This window comes from Mixophyes fleayi, chromosome 3 (genome assembly GCF_038048845.1).
Source record: "Mixophyes fleayi isolate aMixFle1 chromosome 3, aMixFle1.hap1, whole genome shotgun sequence".
NCBI classification, from domain to species: Eukaryota; Metazoa; Chordata; class Amphibia; order Anura; family Limnodynastidae; genus Mixophyes; species Mixophyes fleayi.
The window spans coordinates 282,130,817-282,150,996 of record NC_134404.1 but is presented as its reverse complement, the minus strand read 5'-3'; the positions used below and the strand labels follow the sequence as shown (position 1 = coordinate 282,150,996).

The following is a 20,180-nucleotide window of genomic DNA, read 5'->3' as shown; positions in this document are numbered from 1 at the left end:
TGTCAGCTTGACCGTGTGTGTGGTCAACTGGCTCCCATGTGCACGAGCTGCATGGCCACAGGATCAAAGGCCCGGATCTGTCCCATGTGACTGTACACGTGTGTAGGACATAGAAAACTAACGCTGTCAGTTGGACCAAGAGACAGGATGTGTGTGTGTGTGTGTGTGTGTGTGTGTGTGTGTGTGTATATATATAGTAAACTATACACAGGCAAAGAGTTTTAAAGCTAATGCTTCTACTGCTTTGTTCTCCAATAGCAAATGTGCCCCTCTCACATAAAATATAAACAACAACATATGAACGCATGCTTAACAAACTTTAAAGAACAACATGTTTAAAGAAAAAACAAAAGCTTTTACAGATGTTTGCAGATTTGGTTCAAAATACAAACAAATGTATCCTAAAGGCACCTTAGAGCAAACATTAAACACAGAAAAAAAAGTGTGTTTGAGTAACAAAAACAAGAAGAAGTAATTCCCCAGACACAGCCTATTTCATCGATATACAAATGAAATGATTTCCTTTGTATTTAATACCATAAGGGAGAGAAAAAAAAACAGAAGTTTAGGACATACTTACCAACTCCCGGAGGGGGCGTGACTGGAGGGCAGGAGGAGGCGGGACAAGGCCAATTGCGTCATTTTGGCCCCGCCTCCCGCTAAAACGTAATTTGTGTCGCAGGGCGGGGCCAAAATGATGCGATTGGCCTCGTCCCGCCGCCTCCCGCCCTCCAAAATGGCGTGATTCACAGAGAATCGCATCAAATGACGCGATTCTCGGTGTGAGATTGGGATGCGGGAGAAATGCCAGCTTGCCCGGGAGACTGACCCGAATTTCGGGAGTCTCCCGAACTTTCCGGGAGAGTTGGCATGTATGGTTTAGGATTGCAGATTCTACAATATGAATTTGGAATAATCTATTTAGACTCATTCGTAACTTAGCACTGACCCTTTCAAATGTTGGGTTACTTAATGTAATGCCACATTTGCAGGTTGGCATATATTTTGAGACTGCTCTCCTACAGATTTAAACCTCCAAAAATACACACAGACACGGCTAGGTAATAACCCCGCCAGGTGACAATTTATTTCTTTTTTAGCAACGAGTAATCTAAACTCTCAAATGTAAGACTGGACTGTTGCAGGGTCTGAAAAATGTTTCAATTTAGATTGAAGGTGTGCTGTCAATCATCTCCTTAAAATAGCGATCTAAAACAACAGACACCTGGAAAATCAAGGCAGGCTTTCCACATAAATTAAACAGTAGAAATAAACCACTCTAGAAAGACACATTTCCATTTAACAGGGAACTAAGCCCCAAAATTGAAATTTTCCTATATGGAGCATGAAATTAAAATGCTTTATTCAGTCAAAAAGTCAGTCATGCTGTCATTCCACTGCAGTTTTGTTATACAGTGTAAAGTGATAGGATATGTCTTGTTCATCACAAACAGTTCAAGACACATCCAAAAAGTTTTAAAAGAGTGCTCACATAGGACAAACAGGAGAAATGGCAAAGCACAACAAGCCATACAAAAGTAGCAATCCTGTTTTCATTATTTGCACAAGAACACAGCCATCAATTCCTGCAAGTAAAAGTCAGAGCGCAGTTCTACAATCTCAGCTTTTGTTGAGTCAGGGGTTGCTAGGATGTAAATTCTGTAACTAAGTGGTGCTGTGGTGTATACACTAACATATTGTATTTAAATGCTCTGACAACCGGGTAAAGGGGAGATTGTCCAATTAGAGCTGGAGCACTTTATCAATACTATTGTAACAACATAGTTACACATGATACTTCGCCAATGAAATGCTGGCTATTATATTGCAATATCTTTTTCTGCTAGCAACACAATATCAGTACAGCAACTAATCGTGCAATAGTGTGAGTAAAACAGATGTAATTGCAAAAGTATTTACTTTAATACGGTGTAGAAATCATTGGACATTTTCATCCGATCACAATGCCTTAAATACTTCTGGCTTCAAAGGGACATAAAATATATTGCAAAAGTGTGAAACACCGCAGCATGGTATTTCCCTATGTTTAGTCTTGTCTGAATACTCTTTAATAAGACTGGAATGAAAAAAATAGTAAATTATAAAAGAAGAAAATGCCTATGAAAGCACCAGTTGTAACTCGTTTGAAAATCCAGTCTGGTATGTGGCATCAAAAATGTAATTTAATGACATGTAAGAAAGAAAAACTCTGGACAAAAATGTAAACTATTTTTGTGATTTGCACCTGTCTTAAGTTTCAGCAAAAAAGGAAAGTATTTGTTATTGTAGGATGGAAACACAGACATTTTTATACAGTACTAGCTGAAGTACCCGGCGCTTCCCAGGTTTAAATCTTCAAGTTAATAAGTTATCAATGAGTTGGATGTAACTGTCAACTTTATAAAAATAATTAGCAGCTTAGAAGCTCTTCCAACAAACCCATGAGGTGGCTGCCGAGTGTTTCTGTTTTTATATTAAATGTCAGCCAAATCCATCCAATGGAAGGCCCAGAACAGGCACCCCGGTCAAATTTCTGCTCAGCAAACACCAACAGGAGGTCCGACTGGGACCTTAACCCCCTAGTATGTCTTCTGGGATCAAATGTTACCAGTCTGTGAAGTGTTTGTCCAAATCCATTCAGTGAAAGGGTCAGAACAGGCTACCCGGGTCAAAGTTCTGCCCAGCGACACTAATAGGAGGTCTCACCTGGACCCTAACCCCCTAAAACCTGGCCAGGAACCAACTAGACCATCTTGTGTTGGTTTCACGCCAATCGATGCAGGGGTGTCCGAATGCAGGCTCAGAACAGGCTCCCCGGGTCAAAGTTCTGTCCAAATGTACACCACTGGGAGGTCTCCACCAGGACCCTAACTCCCCTAAAACCTGACCAGGATCCAACTGGACCACCTCGCATTGGTTTCATGCCAATCAGTGCAGGGGTGTCCGATTGCATAACCAGATAGACAGACAGAACAATGATTTTTATATATAAGATATGGCTATGATAGTTATCACTATTTTATAAAATGGATACTAAAATCACTAAGTACAAGACTGGGATACATGGAAGAATGCAGCTCAGTGCTGGTAACATGACAACAGATTGCTTTGTATTGTTGGACTAGTATCCATGTTGTGCTTGAACACGGGGGATCATGTACAAAGCAAGACCAGTACAGTGAAAAAAGACCCTGCTTCGCACCATTTGTGCACGGTTTCACTCTGCAGCACATCCAGTAGAGTTGTAACATTTTTGGATATTTGCCAGATTGGGGCATTGCTTATACATGATTTTCTTGGGGCAATAAGATGCGGCCTGTGCACCTGACATGCTGAAATGAGATTTTCTTATAGAGACATGATATTTAAGAGAGTAATAAGGGGGTGTCGTTTGCAATGAATCCCTAAGCCTTTTACATATATATACTGTATGTACTTCAGGAGTATGTGGATGATGAATGAGCCACAGACTGGTGATAGTCAAAGACAGTAGATGTACAGAAGCTGGAGGAGTAACACTGTTGCCATAGGCACATAAACCAACCATGGCTAACAAAATAATTGGTTTTGTTTACAAAAAGAAGTAGTAAAAAAAGATGAAAGGCCTCAGGCAGCAAAAGGACCAAGAGAAGTCCCCAGGGTAACTATTTGAAAATGTCAGCTATCTCTAAAGTATAGATCAGACAGCATGCTTAAAGCAGCAATCCCATGAAAAAAGCAAGAGGATTTTTTTTTTAGCATAGATCATCGAGGCAGGCTTTGGTATTTACCATTTACCTTGTCTTTTTTCTTCAGGCTGCTGTCAATGGTTTATGATTCTGGACTACCATGGCAACCACAGTCACATGGCACACAATGTAGTGGGTAGAGAGGCTTTGGGACACCTCTCTTAGCTCTGTCTGCACTGTGATATCCCCCTTCTCCCCCTTCTGCCATCACATCAAATACTGAGAGATGAAACCCTGAGTCTGTGTAGCAGACTGACTGTGCCTGTGTCTGGCAGCCATTTTGTTTGCCAAACAAAGAACTTTGATAATGATTTGTAGGAGGATAGCTAAGAAAAATGAGATGCATGCTTAAATGTACTTAACTTGCTATTTAAAGAAAACAAATCTGTGTAGGATTGCTGCATTAACTGACATTTTTTCATTTCTGCACATTTGCAATAAGGACATTGTAGTCCTGCTCTGCTTGTATATTGGAATTTATTTACAAGGCAAATAATTGGCATTATTTGAAAACTGATTTAATGTAGATAGTTTGGTAGTCCATGTATCTTCCAAGTACTCACCTATGCAGTATGGACAGCACTGACCCTTCCTCAAGACCGGTCTCTCACAGGTTACAGGCGGACAGGACTCAGAGTAGCAGCTGATCATCCCATCCATGCAGACACAGCTAGTGCAAACATTGGGTTTCCAAGACTCTGCTGCCAGGAAAATGTCTCCCTCGTCATTTTTGCAGTAGCTGGGCAGGCTATCATTGCCCGGCACAGAAGGCTGAAGAGATTCATCTGGAAGAGTAAATGTAAACATTTAGTGGCAGGAAGTGTCAGCTCGGATCTCTTGAACTGGGCAAAGCAAATGGATATCAGGTACAGAGTGTATTTTTCTCTGGCACTATCTACTGCCTGTGTCCTGCCTCTCCAACACAGGCTAGTTTACAAGATGGAAAATATATCTGAATGTTCCATTTATAAATGCACACAGGAAAGTGACCTTCCCATCCAAAACAAAGATAGCTCTGAACATACGGATTGCTTTGTGGCTAATTCTGAAAGACCTTTCCTCTCACAACTTCTGGCTCAACTTGACACAGTCAATTATCTCCTAGCTACTATATATTTACACTGGATTCGTATTTAAGCAGAAATCAGTTTATTTCGGTAAAGTCCTTACAGTGCTCTTATGACATTTGTATAAGATGGAAAGTTTCACCCAGTTCCTTAAGTACCCCCAACAGGCAATGGGTTGAGTATATATATAAAGTTATGCTCACGTCAACTAATCCAGCCAACTGATTTAGCAACTATCCTACCTTTTTACAAATTAAAATTATAATTCCTTAAAATATGACTTTTTCGACAGCTCCAGATGGACGAAATTAAAGTGGACACTACCTTGCTTCCTAAGCCCCACTCAATTCACTTGCCACATGTATGTTATAAGAAAAACATTCTTGTAGTGGATTATGCTGTCAAAGAGCAGAATACAGTACCACTAACCCCTTCAGATAAATAGGACATGGTTTATTTCATCTCTCTGCTGCTGAAATATAAAAAGTTTGACATACGTCCTGTGCAGGGAAGAGACAACCTCTAAGCCTCTGCCACCCATAGATACAGGTCTACAGATCCTAATGCTAAATCCAGCCCTTACGTTGAGAAACACTAATAAAGTAACTAATTATCTATGCATGTGTAACTGTGCACCGGTTATGATTATGAACATGCGACCACACACTTGTTTTCTTAATTAAAAAATGTATATTAGATTCCAAATGAAGCTAGACCTCAGGGATCAACTACTTTATGCAAAGCCTTAAAAACTGGGCTGCTCAGTGCCGATGCAGTCTCTATAGTTGACATCTGTACGCATTGTGTTTATAAATTTACAGAATTATTAGTCTTAGAATACACCTGGGGTGATAACAGTTAATGTATTCTGCAGTTGGGTACGGTCGGGTAATGACTGGTAACACTCATACTTGCCCACACTTCCGGAATGTCCAGGAGACTCCCAAATTCTGGTAGGTCTCCTAGACTCCTAGGAGACCTGGCCCTTCTCCCACTTCCTAGTGAAGTGGGCAGGATGGGGGCCTCCATGACCCAATTTGCGGTGAATCGCTTTATTTTGCCCGCCCCACCGGCAAAAAGGTGCTTTTGCGTCATTGTGATGTGGGGCCAGGGACAAAATTAAGCAATTTGGTATCTCCCGGAGGGAAAAAGTAAAAAGTTGGTAAGTATGGTAAAACGTAAGTTCAAACTCTCCCAGAGAAGCTTATAAACTATCACGGCCACATGTTGGAAAAGTCGAATAGTCCACTGAACAGTCTAGTTTGTTGTCCACACATTCACAAGATACTTCCAGCATTGGTACTTGTGAATAAATCTTTATTTTTATGACCAAACTAAGACATCATAGCTTTCGAGCAGGGTTCTCTTACCTCTCTGTCTGTATGTATTACCCAGTATTGTCTTATTAATGTTTGTTCCTAATTGTAAAGCGCTACGGAATTTGCCGGCGCTATATAAATAAATGCTGATGATGATGATGATGATGATCATACCAGCAAACAGTTCTAGTTTTCCCAGATACTGAAAGGGGCATGGGCTTGCCCAAAATTAATGTTTTTGGTGAATCTGCACGTGGTTTGTGTGTACAGGGAGCTATTTTGTATTAAATTTCTAATTAGGAATGTTGTCAAGTATACAATATGTGTATAATCTGTTATCCTTGAATCAAATAACTGTTACAATGGACATGGTCTTTGCCCAAAAAACCACATTGGTGTACTCTGGTAAGGTCTCATTAAAAAAAACATTAAAAAGGGATTTGCCTAGATATCTAAAACTAGTTAAAGAGGACATGGCACCTCTGTGACAGGTCCTTATATGTTAAGTGCTCACTATCCAAAGCATGCAGCAAAGAAAAACATTTCCTTCCACCTGACAGGTTGTCTGGGAACTGGACAAACAGAAAGAGCTTCAGCTGCAAAAGGTATACCAAGCATCTCTATGTCCCACCCCCACCACGACACTCTGGCATATAGCGCTGGGGTGGAGCAGGGGGAAGCAGTGGCTGTTATTAGCAAACATGCAGGGATGTTTAGCTTGCTGACTGAGCTGATTAACATGCTAATTGCCCAAGACATAATGCCAATCCAAGGCAATGGAGGCAGTTTTCTTTTTGCTACAGGCTTGGAATAGCTTGTACTTGTACAAAGGAGGCTGTCACAGGAGTCCTCGTAAAATTACTAGAGCTTCTGATTAATGTGTCTCCTCCTTCAATAGGGTGCTAGTGACATTATAGAGGAACTATAAACAAAGAAGGAATAAAACAAATTTAAGAAAAATAAATACAAATAAAAAAATGATAATTCTGAATATGCTTTAAGGCTCACAACCAGCGGCATTTTTAAATGTAAACAGGACCGACGCTAAAAGCCGTGGTTTCACATGATCACTTTACTTGCTACACTGCATTTTTGTATTTACTGTATTTAAATGCATCAAATGTACAGTGGTCTCCAAACAGCTTGTAAAAAGCACAAGTAAAGAGGTGTATCAAACGCCAGTGAGGATGAGGCCTAATAGTGCTAGTTCCCTTTTCTAGAATCCATTAATTAATGCTTTGAAAGTTATGTGAACAGCCCTCCCACTAACACTACATAAATGCAATTGTGTCCTTTACTAGCTGTTAAAGGAAACATCTCCCCAGCAGATAGGTTGCCTTCACATTATTTACCAATAGAAATCTTAAACAAAAGAAAGCTCATTTACATTTGTAGAGATAAAAGAGCATGGCCCATTGAATCTCAAAGCAAACTGTTTGCGCAACATCAACTTGAAGTTTCACCAGTAATTACTGAATAAATGTGTAAATACTAAGAATCAAACTGTACAGCTGTGTTGTTTTAAGGGACTAACAGATTTCCTACTGAATATTCAATGTGGCTGAAACAAAAGATGCTACAGTGTGTGAGGGATGTATCTTCCTTTAGGCTGCTACTGGTCTATCAGCTTCTCTGTGAATAAAGGACATTGTTAATGTAGCTGGGAGTCTTGTTTCCTGAAACTCAGATTCAGAACAGCAGCATCTGTTCCTTCAGGTGTCCTTTAGCTGCAATCGGAAAAGAAGATTGTACACTAGGGAAACTGTACTTACAAAAGAAGAGGCAGAAACCTAGACTTTAAAGGAATAAAATGTGCCAGATCTTCCAATAAAAGCTCCACAATGTATATCTGCTAATTACTCCGGAAGCATAAATACATGTGAGAAAAGAAAAAGTAATCAGAGAACTACAATGACTCAATGTGCGCTGGTCCTAACCTGCTGGTGACACATTTGCTCTCATTTCCGAAATAAACAAGTGAACAATTACTATGCACTTGAGTAGGGTCATGACAGACATCCACAGAGCATTCAGGTACATGACAGCACACTCAGGAACTGCATGGTGCTAACAATGTAATAGCATGACAGCTTACTCTCAGTTTACTTTCCGGTTCTATTTCTGGAGCAATGCTACATCTGTATCAGATTACCCTACTTAGTAAGATAAGGCTGCTGACACAAGTGGAGGATATACATATAAATATTGTTTATAAAAATTGTTAACAAAGTATTTATAAGGAAGTGGCATGAAGGTTATAATGTCCCCTTTAAAAAGTGTCACTAGGAGTATTAAAGAGGGGTAATTACATTTCTAGGTAAGAACATATCTTGTAGATTTTAAAAGTATACAGGAAAAACTTTCCACCAGGCAATTATTTAACACAGAGAATGGGCAACATAGCGCTGTGTCTGCTGTTAAACGTCCCAAAGTCCCATAATAGTGGACTCATCATTGAAAACCATGCATGGCACTAAAATAAGGGACAATTTGAAAGCTTTTACAGTACAGGGCAAAAATGCCATCCTATATCGTAAATGATCCCCACTGCATCTCTGAGATAAGTAAACTAACAGTGATCTGTTTGTGCCTTCATAGGTAGGATTAAATCATACAGTTTTTCAAATCTTTACATTGATTTACTAGGTTAACAATCTAATGGGTCTTCCTACCTTCCTGATCTCTACCCAGGCCTCTAAATTCAACCCTTTAGGTCTAATACAAACAGGGCTTGAAAAATAAAGTAAGATAAACATTAGTTAAATGTGGCAATTTCCCCATCCTTTGACAAAGAGTGTTTATAATGCATTCAGGGCATGTTCATTAACACATATTAAACCTTCACTGTACCACTGTGTTTTTGAGGAATAAAAAGTATATATCCCATTAACAACCTCCTCCGTGATAGATAAAATGAGGCGTATGAGAGGTTTGGGTTCATCTCAGTGGTAAAACTACCATTGGGGCAGCAGGTGCAGTGCACCGGGGCCCATGGAGTTAATGGGGCCCACTGCATGGGGAACTAGCAAGCTGTGGACTCCAGTTCCCTCCTCCCCACTTCCCTGCACCAGGGCCCACAACTCACTAGTTCCGCCTCTGGTTCACCTACTGGCGGCTTGGCTACTGATTCATGTACTGATATATGATATCAGTGTCAAATAACATTTAGTAGGCTTTGAGAATGCATTTTAAATACTTAAAATGAAAGCCTATGTGAACAAGGACTTAAGCACAATTTACTAATAGTCCAGATCCAGTGTCAAGTTCTGTTAGAGGGAGCAAAGGAACAGAGTGTAAGGAAGTGCCCTTTAAGAGCTGATGGATTTCAAAACGACACGTGTGAACTTCATAGACAGTTTTCACCACATTAAGCCATTCTGCAGCACTAATTTTATTAGTAATAATCACTGTCTGCAAACTGCCATCATATATTTACAATTACCCTGCTGCCAGACACATCTATTTACATGTTGACAATATATTATTTTAGAACCTCTGAAAATTACATTTATGAAATTATTTCTTTAATAATAAAATTGCAGAAATGTGTCAAACTGCGCCTTATAACATATAGATAAAACATAACAGGTATGATTAGATAATAGCATCTAGTGAACACTTGGCCTTAACTTGATAATCATGTAAATGCAACTTACTGTTTTTCAGACAAAAATAGACAGAAAATTAGACACAGTCATGCACCCAGAATTGGGATTTGATATAGAGAACCAGGGAACAGAACGAACTATAGACCCCATTATTTACCTTGGTTAGAATGCTAGTTAAAAACAAATATTAATAACAAAATCTTTATTCATTAAAAACTAACCTTTAAAGATGGGGGCCCTGAGAAAATATCTTATTTCCCTGCAACAGTTTAGTATGTTTATTTACTTTGTGAATGACTATATTACTTGTGAATTCCATTGTGTTATACATTCAGTAAGTCATCTTCTCTCCTCTGTCCTGAACATGTGTCGGCTTGTAAACATATTTGGCAACATCACAAAGCCCTGGGCTGCACAGCAAAGACAGACTCGTAATCATGATGCACGTAGTATTTTAATGGCTCAAACCATTGCAAATATTCTGCTTATGAAAAGGTTTAGTGAAATCAGACTAAACTATTGTTTGAACCATGTAAAAATGACAGTAAGGAAATATTACATTTTATAGAACAACTGCTGTAAAAATCATGTATGAGACTTAAGATGATTAACCTATTATTGGACATTATAATATAATATAATATTACAAAGAATGTATAGTACTGAACTAAATCATATGCCTAAAATAATTAAAGTATGTACAGATAGCTATATATGGGCAGCATGCCCTGCTCCATTCATCTGTTGAAAATTTGTATAGTTGATAAAAAAAAAAAATCTAGTCTGAAGCAGTAAAGGAGCATAGAAGCCTATTGCTTCATACGTGTAAACTATGTTTCCTAGGTGATGTACTGATCAGTGGAGTGGGACACAGACACAAGAACAGTGCTATCACTGCATCTTTGAAGAGCTTGATGACCTGTCAATTAATAGTAGTCGACTTTGGGATGTGTGACATATTTATATTTTTGTTTGTGATACAATTGTAGGTAACTGTCAATCGTATTTTTCCTCCAAACCTTCACTTTTTCATCCAGTTCTTACTTAAAAAGAAAGGTAAAGGCACTAGAAACAATGGCTTTTTTTCATGGCAAATCTTATCCTTGGGTTGCAGCAAAGATAAGAACCCCTGCAATAGCTGGTGCACGATCAGCAACACGACTGGTGAGCCATACAGTACACCTCTTTTAACAAGGCATTAGATGGTCCAGTGTCACATGGGCCCTTTACTGTAATTAATCTATAGGACATTAATACATGTTTGAGTAGGGGGCTGATTGGTAAAGCTTGCAATATAGTTCTTCTCAATGAATTCAATAAAGAGTTATCAAGTAATCAGAGCATACATCTAAGCTAGCTCACTCTTTGGAAAATCATTTGCATTTATTTTCCATCTCTAATTCGCATGAGTGGCCATCTCATTTTATTTACACAAATACATTCTCTGAGGTAAATGACTTTCTACTGTGTTTTAATGAAGACGGTGGAAAACTAAATGCAAGTCAAACGTGAATCAATGGTAAGACGATCTAGATATTTTAGCCTGTTCTTCCAGTCCCCCTAGGGAGGAGGCATAAATGTAAAGCACCTGCATTGCAGAGCACATGTTGATTCCTTTCAATCATGTTAGGTAGAATAAATAATTCTGGTACATTAACCTCTAACAATACCAGGCAAGGAATACCATAGGCTCAAGCAAAACCATAAAATAAACTCTAGGTATGCAATGCCACTATCCAACTCCTGACATCTGTCAAGGGGCGTTTAGTGATTTATTCACCCCAGGGAATTTGGTGCTTCTCCGTAGAAAAAAATAAATCCTGGCGCCCTGAACAGGGAATACCAATACAAGTCCTTTGTGTCATATCTGTATATTTTATGGAACAATGTAGCTTTCAGAATTGAACTTTTACAATAAAAAAGCCAGTTAGTAAGCTGAGGTTTGTCACATAGTGAAAAACTAAAGAAAAATGTACTGTACAGCTCATAATCTTGGCATATAAAGGTGCATTTGACACCATCAGTTCCCACATCAATTCGACTGGAGTCTCACAGCACAACAGTGCTATTGGAGGAACACTGTTCCTTGCACTATATAATTCATACTTGCCTCCATTCCCTTTCTCACATCATAGCACTGGGGCTATCATATGCAGCCCCATCCTCACTAACATAATGACACAAAGTGGACAGACGACTGTCTCCAACAAGATCAGCGCACTTGTCCCCTAAAATACTTTGTACTGCTGTACACATTTGGAATATCTGATTGGCTATAGATTGTTCTATTAATGCCCACTTAAAAGGCAGAATAAACTGAAGAACAATAGATAAAAAGATAACGAAAACGGTGCTCAGACCCAAGTCAGTCAGTAAAATGCGTGTCACTCTAGCCATTATGGTAGCGCACTTCGTTCAATATAAATCAAGGTTAACATATAGATATATGCTTACATTACATTTCAGCATGCTTGATACACGTGAGTAATTATAGGGACATTACAATGAAAATTGTTTATTTTGATGTATGAGTCCTGCACACCAGGTCCAAATGGTAAGGACTCTAGTGGGGATCTCATTGCCAAAAACCCGGTCAGGGTAGAGACCCATGAATTCACTTGACAACAAGCTTGGCCCACCTTGAATGTCACATTATCAGTGTGTAATAAAAAGTAGGTTTAAAGTGAGTGGGTACCAGCCTTTTCAATTTCACTTTTTTTTTTTACTTGAATTATGTGCAATAGGGTTGAGATCATAGGAGTCCAGATAGCCTTAAAACGAATTATACTGCTACCGTTAATCCTATGTGGTCAGACATCACAAAGCTTTACAATAATGGTCCCTTAGAGATGCTATCTCCTTGGGCAAAAACTCTGGACCCCACAATCAGTGACTGACAATCCTTATAGAGAACCTATGGGACGGGATGTTTTTCCCTATTAGCAGCCAACTTTCCCAGAACCACACTGTTCACTGGCACTCGGATGCCTCCTGGAGGTAAATGTATTAATCTGCACTTTGCAAAGGAAATTTAAAGTGGCAATGGCTTTAAAGGCAAGTTTAAAGCCATTGACACTTTAAATTTTCCCTGCAAAGTTGCAGAATATCAGAGAAAAGCGCAGGTTAATACATTTACCTCCCAGATATGATCCCAGTAATATGTAGGTGTTAACAGCCGTGAGTAAAGTAGAGTAAGGGAAAGTCGCAGCTATGGAGCAACATGTAGACAACACAAGCCAGACAGGACACAAAAGAGGATAGACAACTGGCAAGCTGAGTCAGAAGGCAGAAGAGGTACTCAAGGTCATAAAAAAAGGCAGAGAGTTCAATAGCAAGGTCCAGTAAACATAGCCAATGTCAAACACATTGAATTCAACAGCAGAAGATATACCAATCTATATAGGACAAAGAACCAGGAACTAGTCTAGCTAAACCTAACACTTGCAAGGCAAATATTGCAATGAGTGTATTTATTTAGGTCTTGGCCAATCAGCTGCTGGGTAGAAATCATGTGAGCAGAAAATGTTGACTGATCAGCTGCTAGGTAGTGAGCAGTGATGAGTCCTGCAAGAGCTGATAAATCAGCTACCATTTGGAATCTTGGAATCTCTGTTTGCAGCTCAGGAAGCAGCAACCAGCACATGGTGCTGCCTTCAGATGTGTCTGTCTGTACGTGGAAAAATTAATGTATTTATTCACCTTGATTTTATTTTAAGAACAACAACTCTGCCATTCAGCAAAATCTGGAATGGATTCTGAGACAACAGAACAGCAAAAACATTGCATTACAATGTATTCTGCTATTTCCAGAACATTATATTAATAATGTTCCTGACATTAGCTATCAGCAGTGGCCAAATCAGGAAGAATAATTATTTACTATTAGTGGACCATTCTCACCAATGAGGAATACGTAGCCTGGCATATTAAGTCTTTATGTCTAGGGGTCTTAACACAATCATGATTGAAAATAAAAACACTAACACAATGTAATATACTACAGGTCCCTAAGGACATTCATCCAGCCAAAAACATGCACTAAAATAAAAGCTCACCACCAGCTGCACTACACATAAGTTTTATAAAGCTTTTATGATTGAAACAGAAGTACTCATATCTAAAACATGTTCCATATTAGTTATTATTCGGTATTTCAGGATCATTCATTTTGTGTTTGTGGATGACATTATAATAGTTTACAATAATATTAACAAATGCACATATGCTATGCAATATTCTTTATGCAGAATAGCACATGTATAGAAACCAACAAAATCAAATTTTTATCTATATTAGTTTCCCCTTTACTCAAATGACAATTCTACCTAGAGCCAAGGGTGCAAAGAGATGTTTTGGTTTTTTAAACTAATTAGGTCCTGAGCCTGATCTACCCAGGTCGCAGACACTCCACTGATGACACAATCAAATTATTAAACCACACACGGGGCCACTGAGAGGGGGGCAGGTACCGATTACCTGGGCCCAGACATTCCAGACAGCCTGGCCCGGGCCCTCACTGCCGACTTTTCTCTTTAAATTTATTTATATAATTTTTTGGTCTTTTTTTGTGTGTGGGGGGGGGGGGGGGGCTCTGTCCCATTCATTGGTGGGGGAGCCGAGTAGTTTAACAAATAATACATATACTTATGTAATCGCGGAGCTGGCATCCCTCTTCCCTCCTCCATTCACATTGAATCATTGAATGTCGGGCGTGATGTCATCAAGTCACGCCCGACTTTCAGTGAGGAGCAGCACAGAGAGGATCCAGCAAGAAGCAAGAAGCAAGAAGACAGAAGACAGAAGAGAAGAAAAGAAAAGAGATGAAAGAAGCTAATAGAAAGGTAAGTAAAAGAACGGAGGAAAACAGAAAAGCAAAATGTGATGAAAAAGGGGGGGCACACTGTGATGAAAAAGGGGGGGGGGAAGGTACAGTGTGATGAAAAAGGGCGGGGAGGCACAGTGTGATGAAAAATGGGGCGGGGAGGCACAGTGTGATGAAAAAGGGTGGGGGAGAAGGCACAGTTTGATAAAAAAAAAAAGGGGGAGAAGGCACAGTGTGATGAAAAAGGGGGGGAGAAGGCACAATTTGATAAAAAAAAAAAAAGGGGGAGAGGCACAGTGTGATGAAAAAGGGCAAGGAAAGGCACAGTGTGATGAAATGGGGTGGGGGGGAACAAAGGCACAGTGTGATGAAACGGGGGGGGGGGGAAGAAAGGCACAGTGTGATGAAAAGGGGGGGAGAAAGGCACAGTGTGATGAAAAGGGGGGGAGAAAGGCACAGTGTGATGAAGAAGGAGGGGGAGAGATAGGCACAGTGTGAAGAAGAAGGGGGGAGAAAGGCACAGTGTGATGAAGAAGGGGGGAGAAAGGCACAGTGTGATGAAGAAGAAGGGGGAAGAAAGACACAGTGTGATGAAGAAGGGGGGGTAGAAAGGCACAGTGTGATGAAAAAGGCAGGGAGGCACAGTGTGATGAAGAAGAAGGGGGAAGAAAGACACAGTGTGATGAAAAAGGGGGGGGGAGAAACGCACACTGTGATGAAGAAGGGGGGAGAAAGGCACAGTGTGATTAAGGGGATGGGGCAGCATGTCACAGTGATGAAGGAGAGGGGAGAAGCAGCATGACACAGTGATGAAGGGAGGGGAACAGCATAGCACAGAGTGATGAAGGGACGGAGCAGCATGGTACAGTGTAATAAAGAGGAGTCAGGTGAAGGGGGAAAAGCAGCATGGAGGGCGCAGTGTGATCATAAGGGGGCACAGCGTGATCATAAGAAGGCACAGTGTGGTGATAATGAAGGGACACAGTAATGTGTGTGTGATGGCACAGTGCCCTTGTGGAAATGTACTGTGTGTCAGGTAGGTGGTGGCTAGTTAATGGGTGCTATTTTGTTTGTGGGGCGATGTTTGGGCAATGTTATAGTGGGGTCTTAATTTAAGGTGGGGTAGTTTGGGGCTATTGAATGTGAGGATGAATTTGGAGAGAATGAGGTCCCTTTATTAAATGTGACTATGAATTATTTAATGGCAGTGATGGTTGTGGGAAATAGTTATATTTTTGAAATGTAAATACTATTAATTTATTGCTGGGGCTGTTTGCAGGGAGGGAAATAGGTTTATTTATTAAATGGGAATGCTATTATTTTAATGTTCGGGCTGGCAGAAGGCCTAAATATTACTCGTTGGTACTATTGATTTAATGCCAGGGCTGGTTGGAATTTTCTAAATATACCCATTTTTTTTCTAAATAGGGCCCCCAACATTCTAGGATCCAGACAAGCCGCAACTAAAGAAATCAGCAGTCACAGGTGGTGACAGTGACAAGAACAGGTAGGGAAGAGGACAGTCTGTGAAATGTTGTGATTCTAGTGGGACAATCACAATGTTTTGTGACTGTTCTGCCCATTGTAAAGGGCATGCCAAGATTGTTAACTCTTTATATACACACTGCATTCTTTATATACTACACTATGGTGCTAGATGTCCTGAAAGTCAGGAGTGCACAACAATGCAGGTTTGTTTTCTGTAGGAGGGTGGCTTAGCGCTTTTTACCTGTTAGCCATGCCCCAATGATGAATAGCCATGAAACCAATCGTTTGAACACACCCAGTTCCCAGTTTTGTGCTGCCGCTGCAAATGTTTTTAACATAAGGGGGGCCCCATGAAGTTGTTGTACTAGGGCCCTAAATTCCTCTTGGCAGCCCTGACCATACACCCCCTTTACCCACGGTAAATTAGGACTGGCCGACAAAAATCTGTTTATATTACTTTCCGAACATCAGTTCCTAAGGGAACTCTGTACCTGTTAATATAAACATCTTACAGCCAACTCTGATCCTACCTGTCCCCCCTCACTTAAAATATAATGGTCTATTTGATTTGAAAACTGGTAATAATTCAATTATAATTACTTCAGATTTGTTATTATTACTAATATTTCACAAAGTAATTTTGCAAAGGCAAATATCAAAAAGGAATATATGTCACATTTACTTTTGTATAATTACTTATGTTTCTATAATTCACTATAACATTATCTGTAAAGGACCTACATTACTTAGGTAAATGTTCTGCTCAAGTACAATTATTTTTTTGTTTCAATCACAATGCCGAGTATGTTGCTGCACATGTATCATCATCGTCATCATTTATTTATATAGCGCCAGCAAATTCCGTAGCGCTTTAAAACTGGAAACAAACATTAATAAAACAATACTGGGTAATACATACAGATAGAGAGGTAAGAGAACCCGGCTTGCAAGCTTACAATTTATGGGACAATGGGAGTTTGAAACACAAGGGCATGTGCTACATCATATTGCATACGTCAGTAAGTCACGCTAGTGCTTCATTTTCTGATTGAATAAGTTCCGTTAAGGAAAATTACACACATTCTCTTTACTTACACCACCTGCAAGTCACTAAACTCAAGGCAGCTACTGCTGTCTAAAGTGTTTCTGATGATGTGTAACTCAGAATGACTGAAATGATTGAAAGGCTTTATCCAAACAAAGCAATAACAGAACAATACAATGTAATATATATAATCAGTCCTTAAAACTATTTTAACAAATAAAAATCAAGGTTTCTGATTGTTAGTATGCAAGCTGGTAATTATTCAAGGACACCCACATGACTGGTTGTATGAGTGTACAAGAAACATAAGAAAACACCTTCCAGCAAAATATGTATATTGTCAATCTATGGCAGTGATAGGTAGTGGGATAGAAAAGAGACTGAAATGTTTCTTTGTGGAACACAATTTTGCCTGGTACTCCTGATGCTTTTACCAACTAGAGCATGTATGGGAAGGAGAAGACTTAATCGGAGAAAATTCGTTTACAATGTCTTTTGGCTAATCGGATTTAAAAAGCTACACTAAATAACTTAAAATAATACAGTCAATGTAAAAGTCAGGTTTATCAAGTAGAACAACTATTACTACATATACAAAGTAGAATAGGAATAAGCAACAAGTTTCATATTTTATTCTCACAAAATAGAGTGTTCTTTAAATAAATGTTTCAGTGGCAGCACAACATGTAAGGAAATACTATGACTCCTCATACCTTGACAATGAGGGCAGCAGGAGTCCTGAGTACGAGTAGGGTTTTGACACAGCAGTGGAGGGCACACTTCAGTCTCACATAGCACCCGTCCACTATGACAAGTACACTGAGTACAGGAATCAATATTCCATGTCTCTCCTTCCACAAAATACTCCCCTCCTGGAGCATGGCAGATAGATGGGTCTGTGAATTCTGGCTTCTTCCCACTGGAGTCATCTGTAATGAGAGATTTGTACATCATATAAATAATTCCTCACTTAGCATTGCCATCAATAACATATAATGCTCCGGCTGTTGTTGAATTGCAACTTTAGACATGTGTTGTAATTCACCAACAGCTGAGCAGCCAGTGGATGCCTATACTCTGTAGCTTGTTTGCTACACAGCAGTAGTCATCATTAATACTAGGAGCCAAGAGCTGCAACTTGGTAATGTCAGCTAAAACCTGGTCTTTTTAAGACATATGTATATATGTCATATATTCTCAATTCAGGTAACATAGGTCCAACAGAAAAACACACTAATTCTCCGATTTTATAAAGTCACTGTTTCTGGACTCCCTCTCTGCCTCCTAGAAGGAAACGTATTAATACTGTAAAATCATCTGGTATGCTACATTGAACTGGATGAATATGTCGTTCATACTCAATCACACAGATGTGTCCTGGAATGTGAAGGACAGTTTAGCTAAACTAATTATATAGGTTATACAAGTTTATTTACAGTAATAAAGTAGTAAAAGTACATAAATAGTAAAAAAAAAGGTACATAAAAAGAAAACAAATTAACTTCCAAACCTTTGTTAGGTTATCAGAATATAACTGTGTAATCCTGTCCACTACACGCTGCCATACTTTTGGGAAGTACACACTAATTTGTGCTTCATTTAAATACTGTGCTGTTTTTGCCTTCAGTGTATGCTACCCCAGGTATTGGTACTTTTTTCTTGCACCTCCCATTAAAAAAAAGCCAGTGGGAATAAGTTACTTTAGTTTTCATAAATCCCCATTAATCCCAATGAAAGTATTGACTGCCACCAAGTCTGGGGTGGGAGGGAACTCAAAGTCTTTTTGCTGTAAACAAAAACCTTCACAAACCAGGGAGCAGCTTCCAAGTTGGTACATGAAGCCAAATTAAATTTCTTGCACACGGAGCAAAAATTCCTTTTAGTCATCTTGACATGAGAATGGTCACAAAAAGATTGAAAACTGTTGATATCCACCATTTCAGATCTGCGCATTATACATGATAGTTGTAATATGCAAATTGGCAAACCCCTGCCATATAACTTTACAACACCAGCTGATCTGCTTTGGAGCTGCATAGCTCTTATTTTGTGCTTCATAAATTAGCCCCTAAAAGTGAAAAATTATTCAGATCATGTATTGCTGTTCTTCTGGGTACAGTTTTATGTAGAGGGCTATTCTGGCAATTCATTTGGCTTAATGGTCGCTGGGTCAATGAACACTGAAAATGTTAGCATCTGAAAACACATACCGTAATTGCAGGGCATTTAAGTATTTTTCTATTTTCCTCTAATACTAATTACAATTGAAACCATCTGGGATTCTAAGTTCTAGTAAATTGGGAATATGTGAATTCTCCTTATATTCTGATTGGGACAAAATATGAAATCATTTATACTTCACATATGTCACTGTGATGCACAGTGACGATTGTATAGATATTTTTTTTACCTGTTACCAACATAAAGTAGAAAGCGACATTTTGTGGGCTGAACCATTATATAATATTAGGAACCATGGACAAAACTGAGGCATTAAATTGGGCGCCAGCTTCAAAAAGAATCTGTCAGCTGGTAAATGTGTTAGAAAAACTCTATTTTTTACATTTTCGTACTGTGCAAGTCACACAGAAAGATATGGAAATGCCTATTAGGTGTGAAAGTCAGCCCAAATACTCCTTTATACTTACAGATTCCTTCCCCTAAGGCACTGTATAATGAAAGAATTTTCTTATAATTGATAGGTTCTCTTCAATACTTTACTTCTTCATATAGTCTTTGTATTTTGCCTCCTGCATGCTATATACCAGTGTTGGCTAACCTGTGACACTCAAGGTGTTGTGAAACTAGAAGTCCCAGCATACCCTTCCAGCAATAAGCTACTATATATTGGCAAAGCATGCTGGGACTTTCGCAACACCTGGAGTGTCGCAGATTAGCCAACACTGCTATATACCTTGCCTACTATGTCTTATGTACTGTGTTAGGCTTCTTGAGTGTCTGTTGCTCCTTTACGTCTTTATAATGTGCTTTACTTGCCCACTGTATGGTACTGCAGACTACTTTGATGCCGTGCAAAATAAATAATGATAATAATAATAATAATAATAATAATAATAATAATAGTGGGAAACACTAATATACT

The 20,180-nt window shown here is 39.3% G+C and overlaps 1 protein-coding gene across 1 annotated transcript in view; it reads right to left on the bottom strand.

Annotated features, from left to right (window-relative positions):
* Positions 1-20,180, bottom strand: part of CRIM1 (cysteine rich transmembrane BMP regulator 1) — a 568,056-nt gene that overhangs the window by 31,478 nt on the left and 516,398 nt on the right. The window contains exons 12-13 of the mRNA XM_075203677.1: positions 17,791-18,006; positions 4,292-4,513 (exon numbers count right to left, since the gene is read on the bottom strand). Of these exons, the coding sequence (XP_075059778.1) occupies positions 4,292-4,513; positions 17,791-18,006 (438 nt within the window). The remainder of the gene's footprint in view (positions 1-4,291; positions 4,514-17,790; positions 18,007-20,180) is intronic.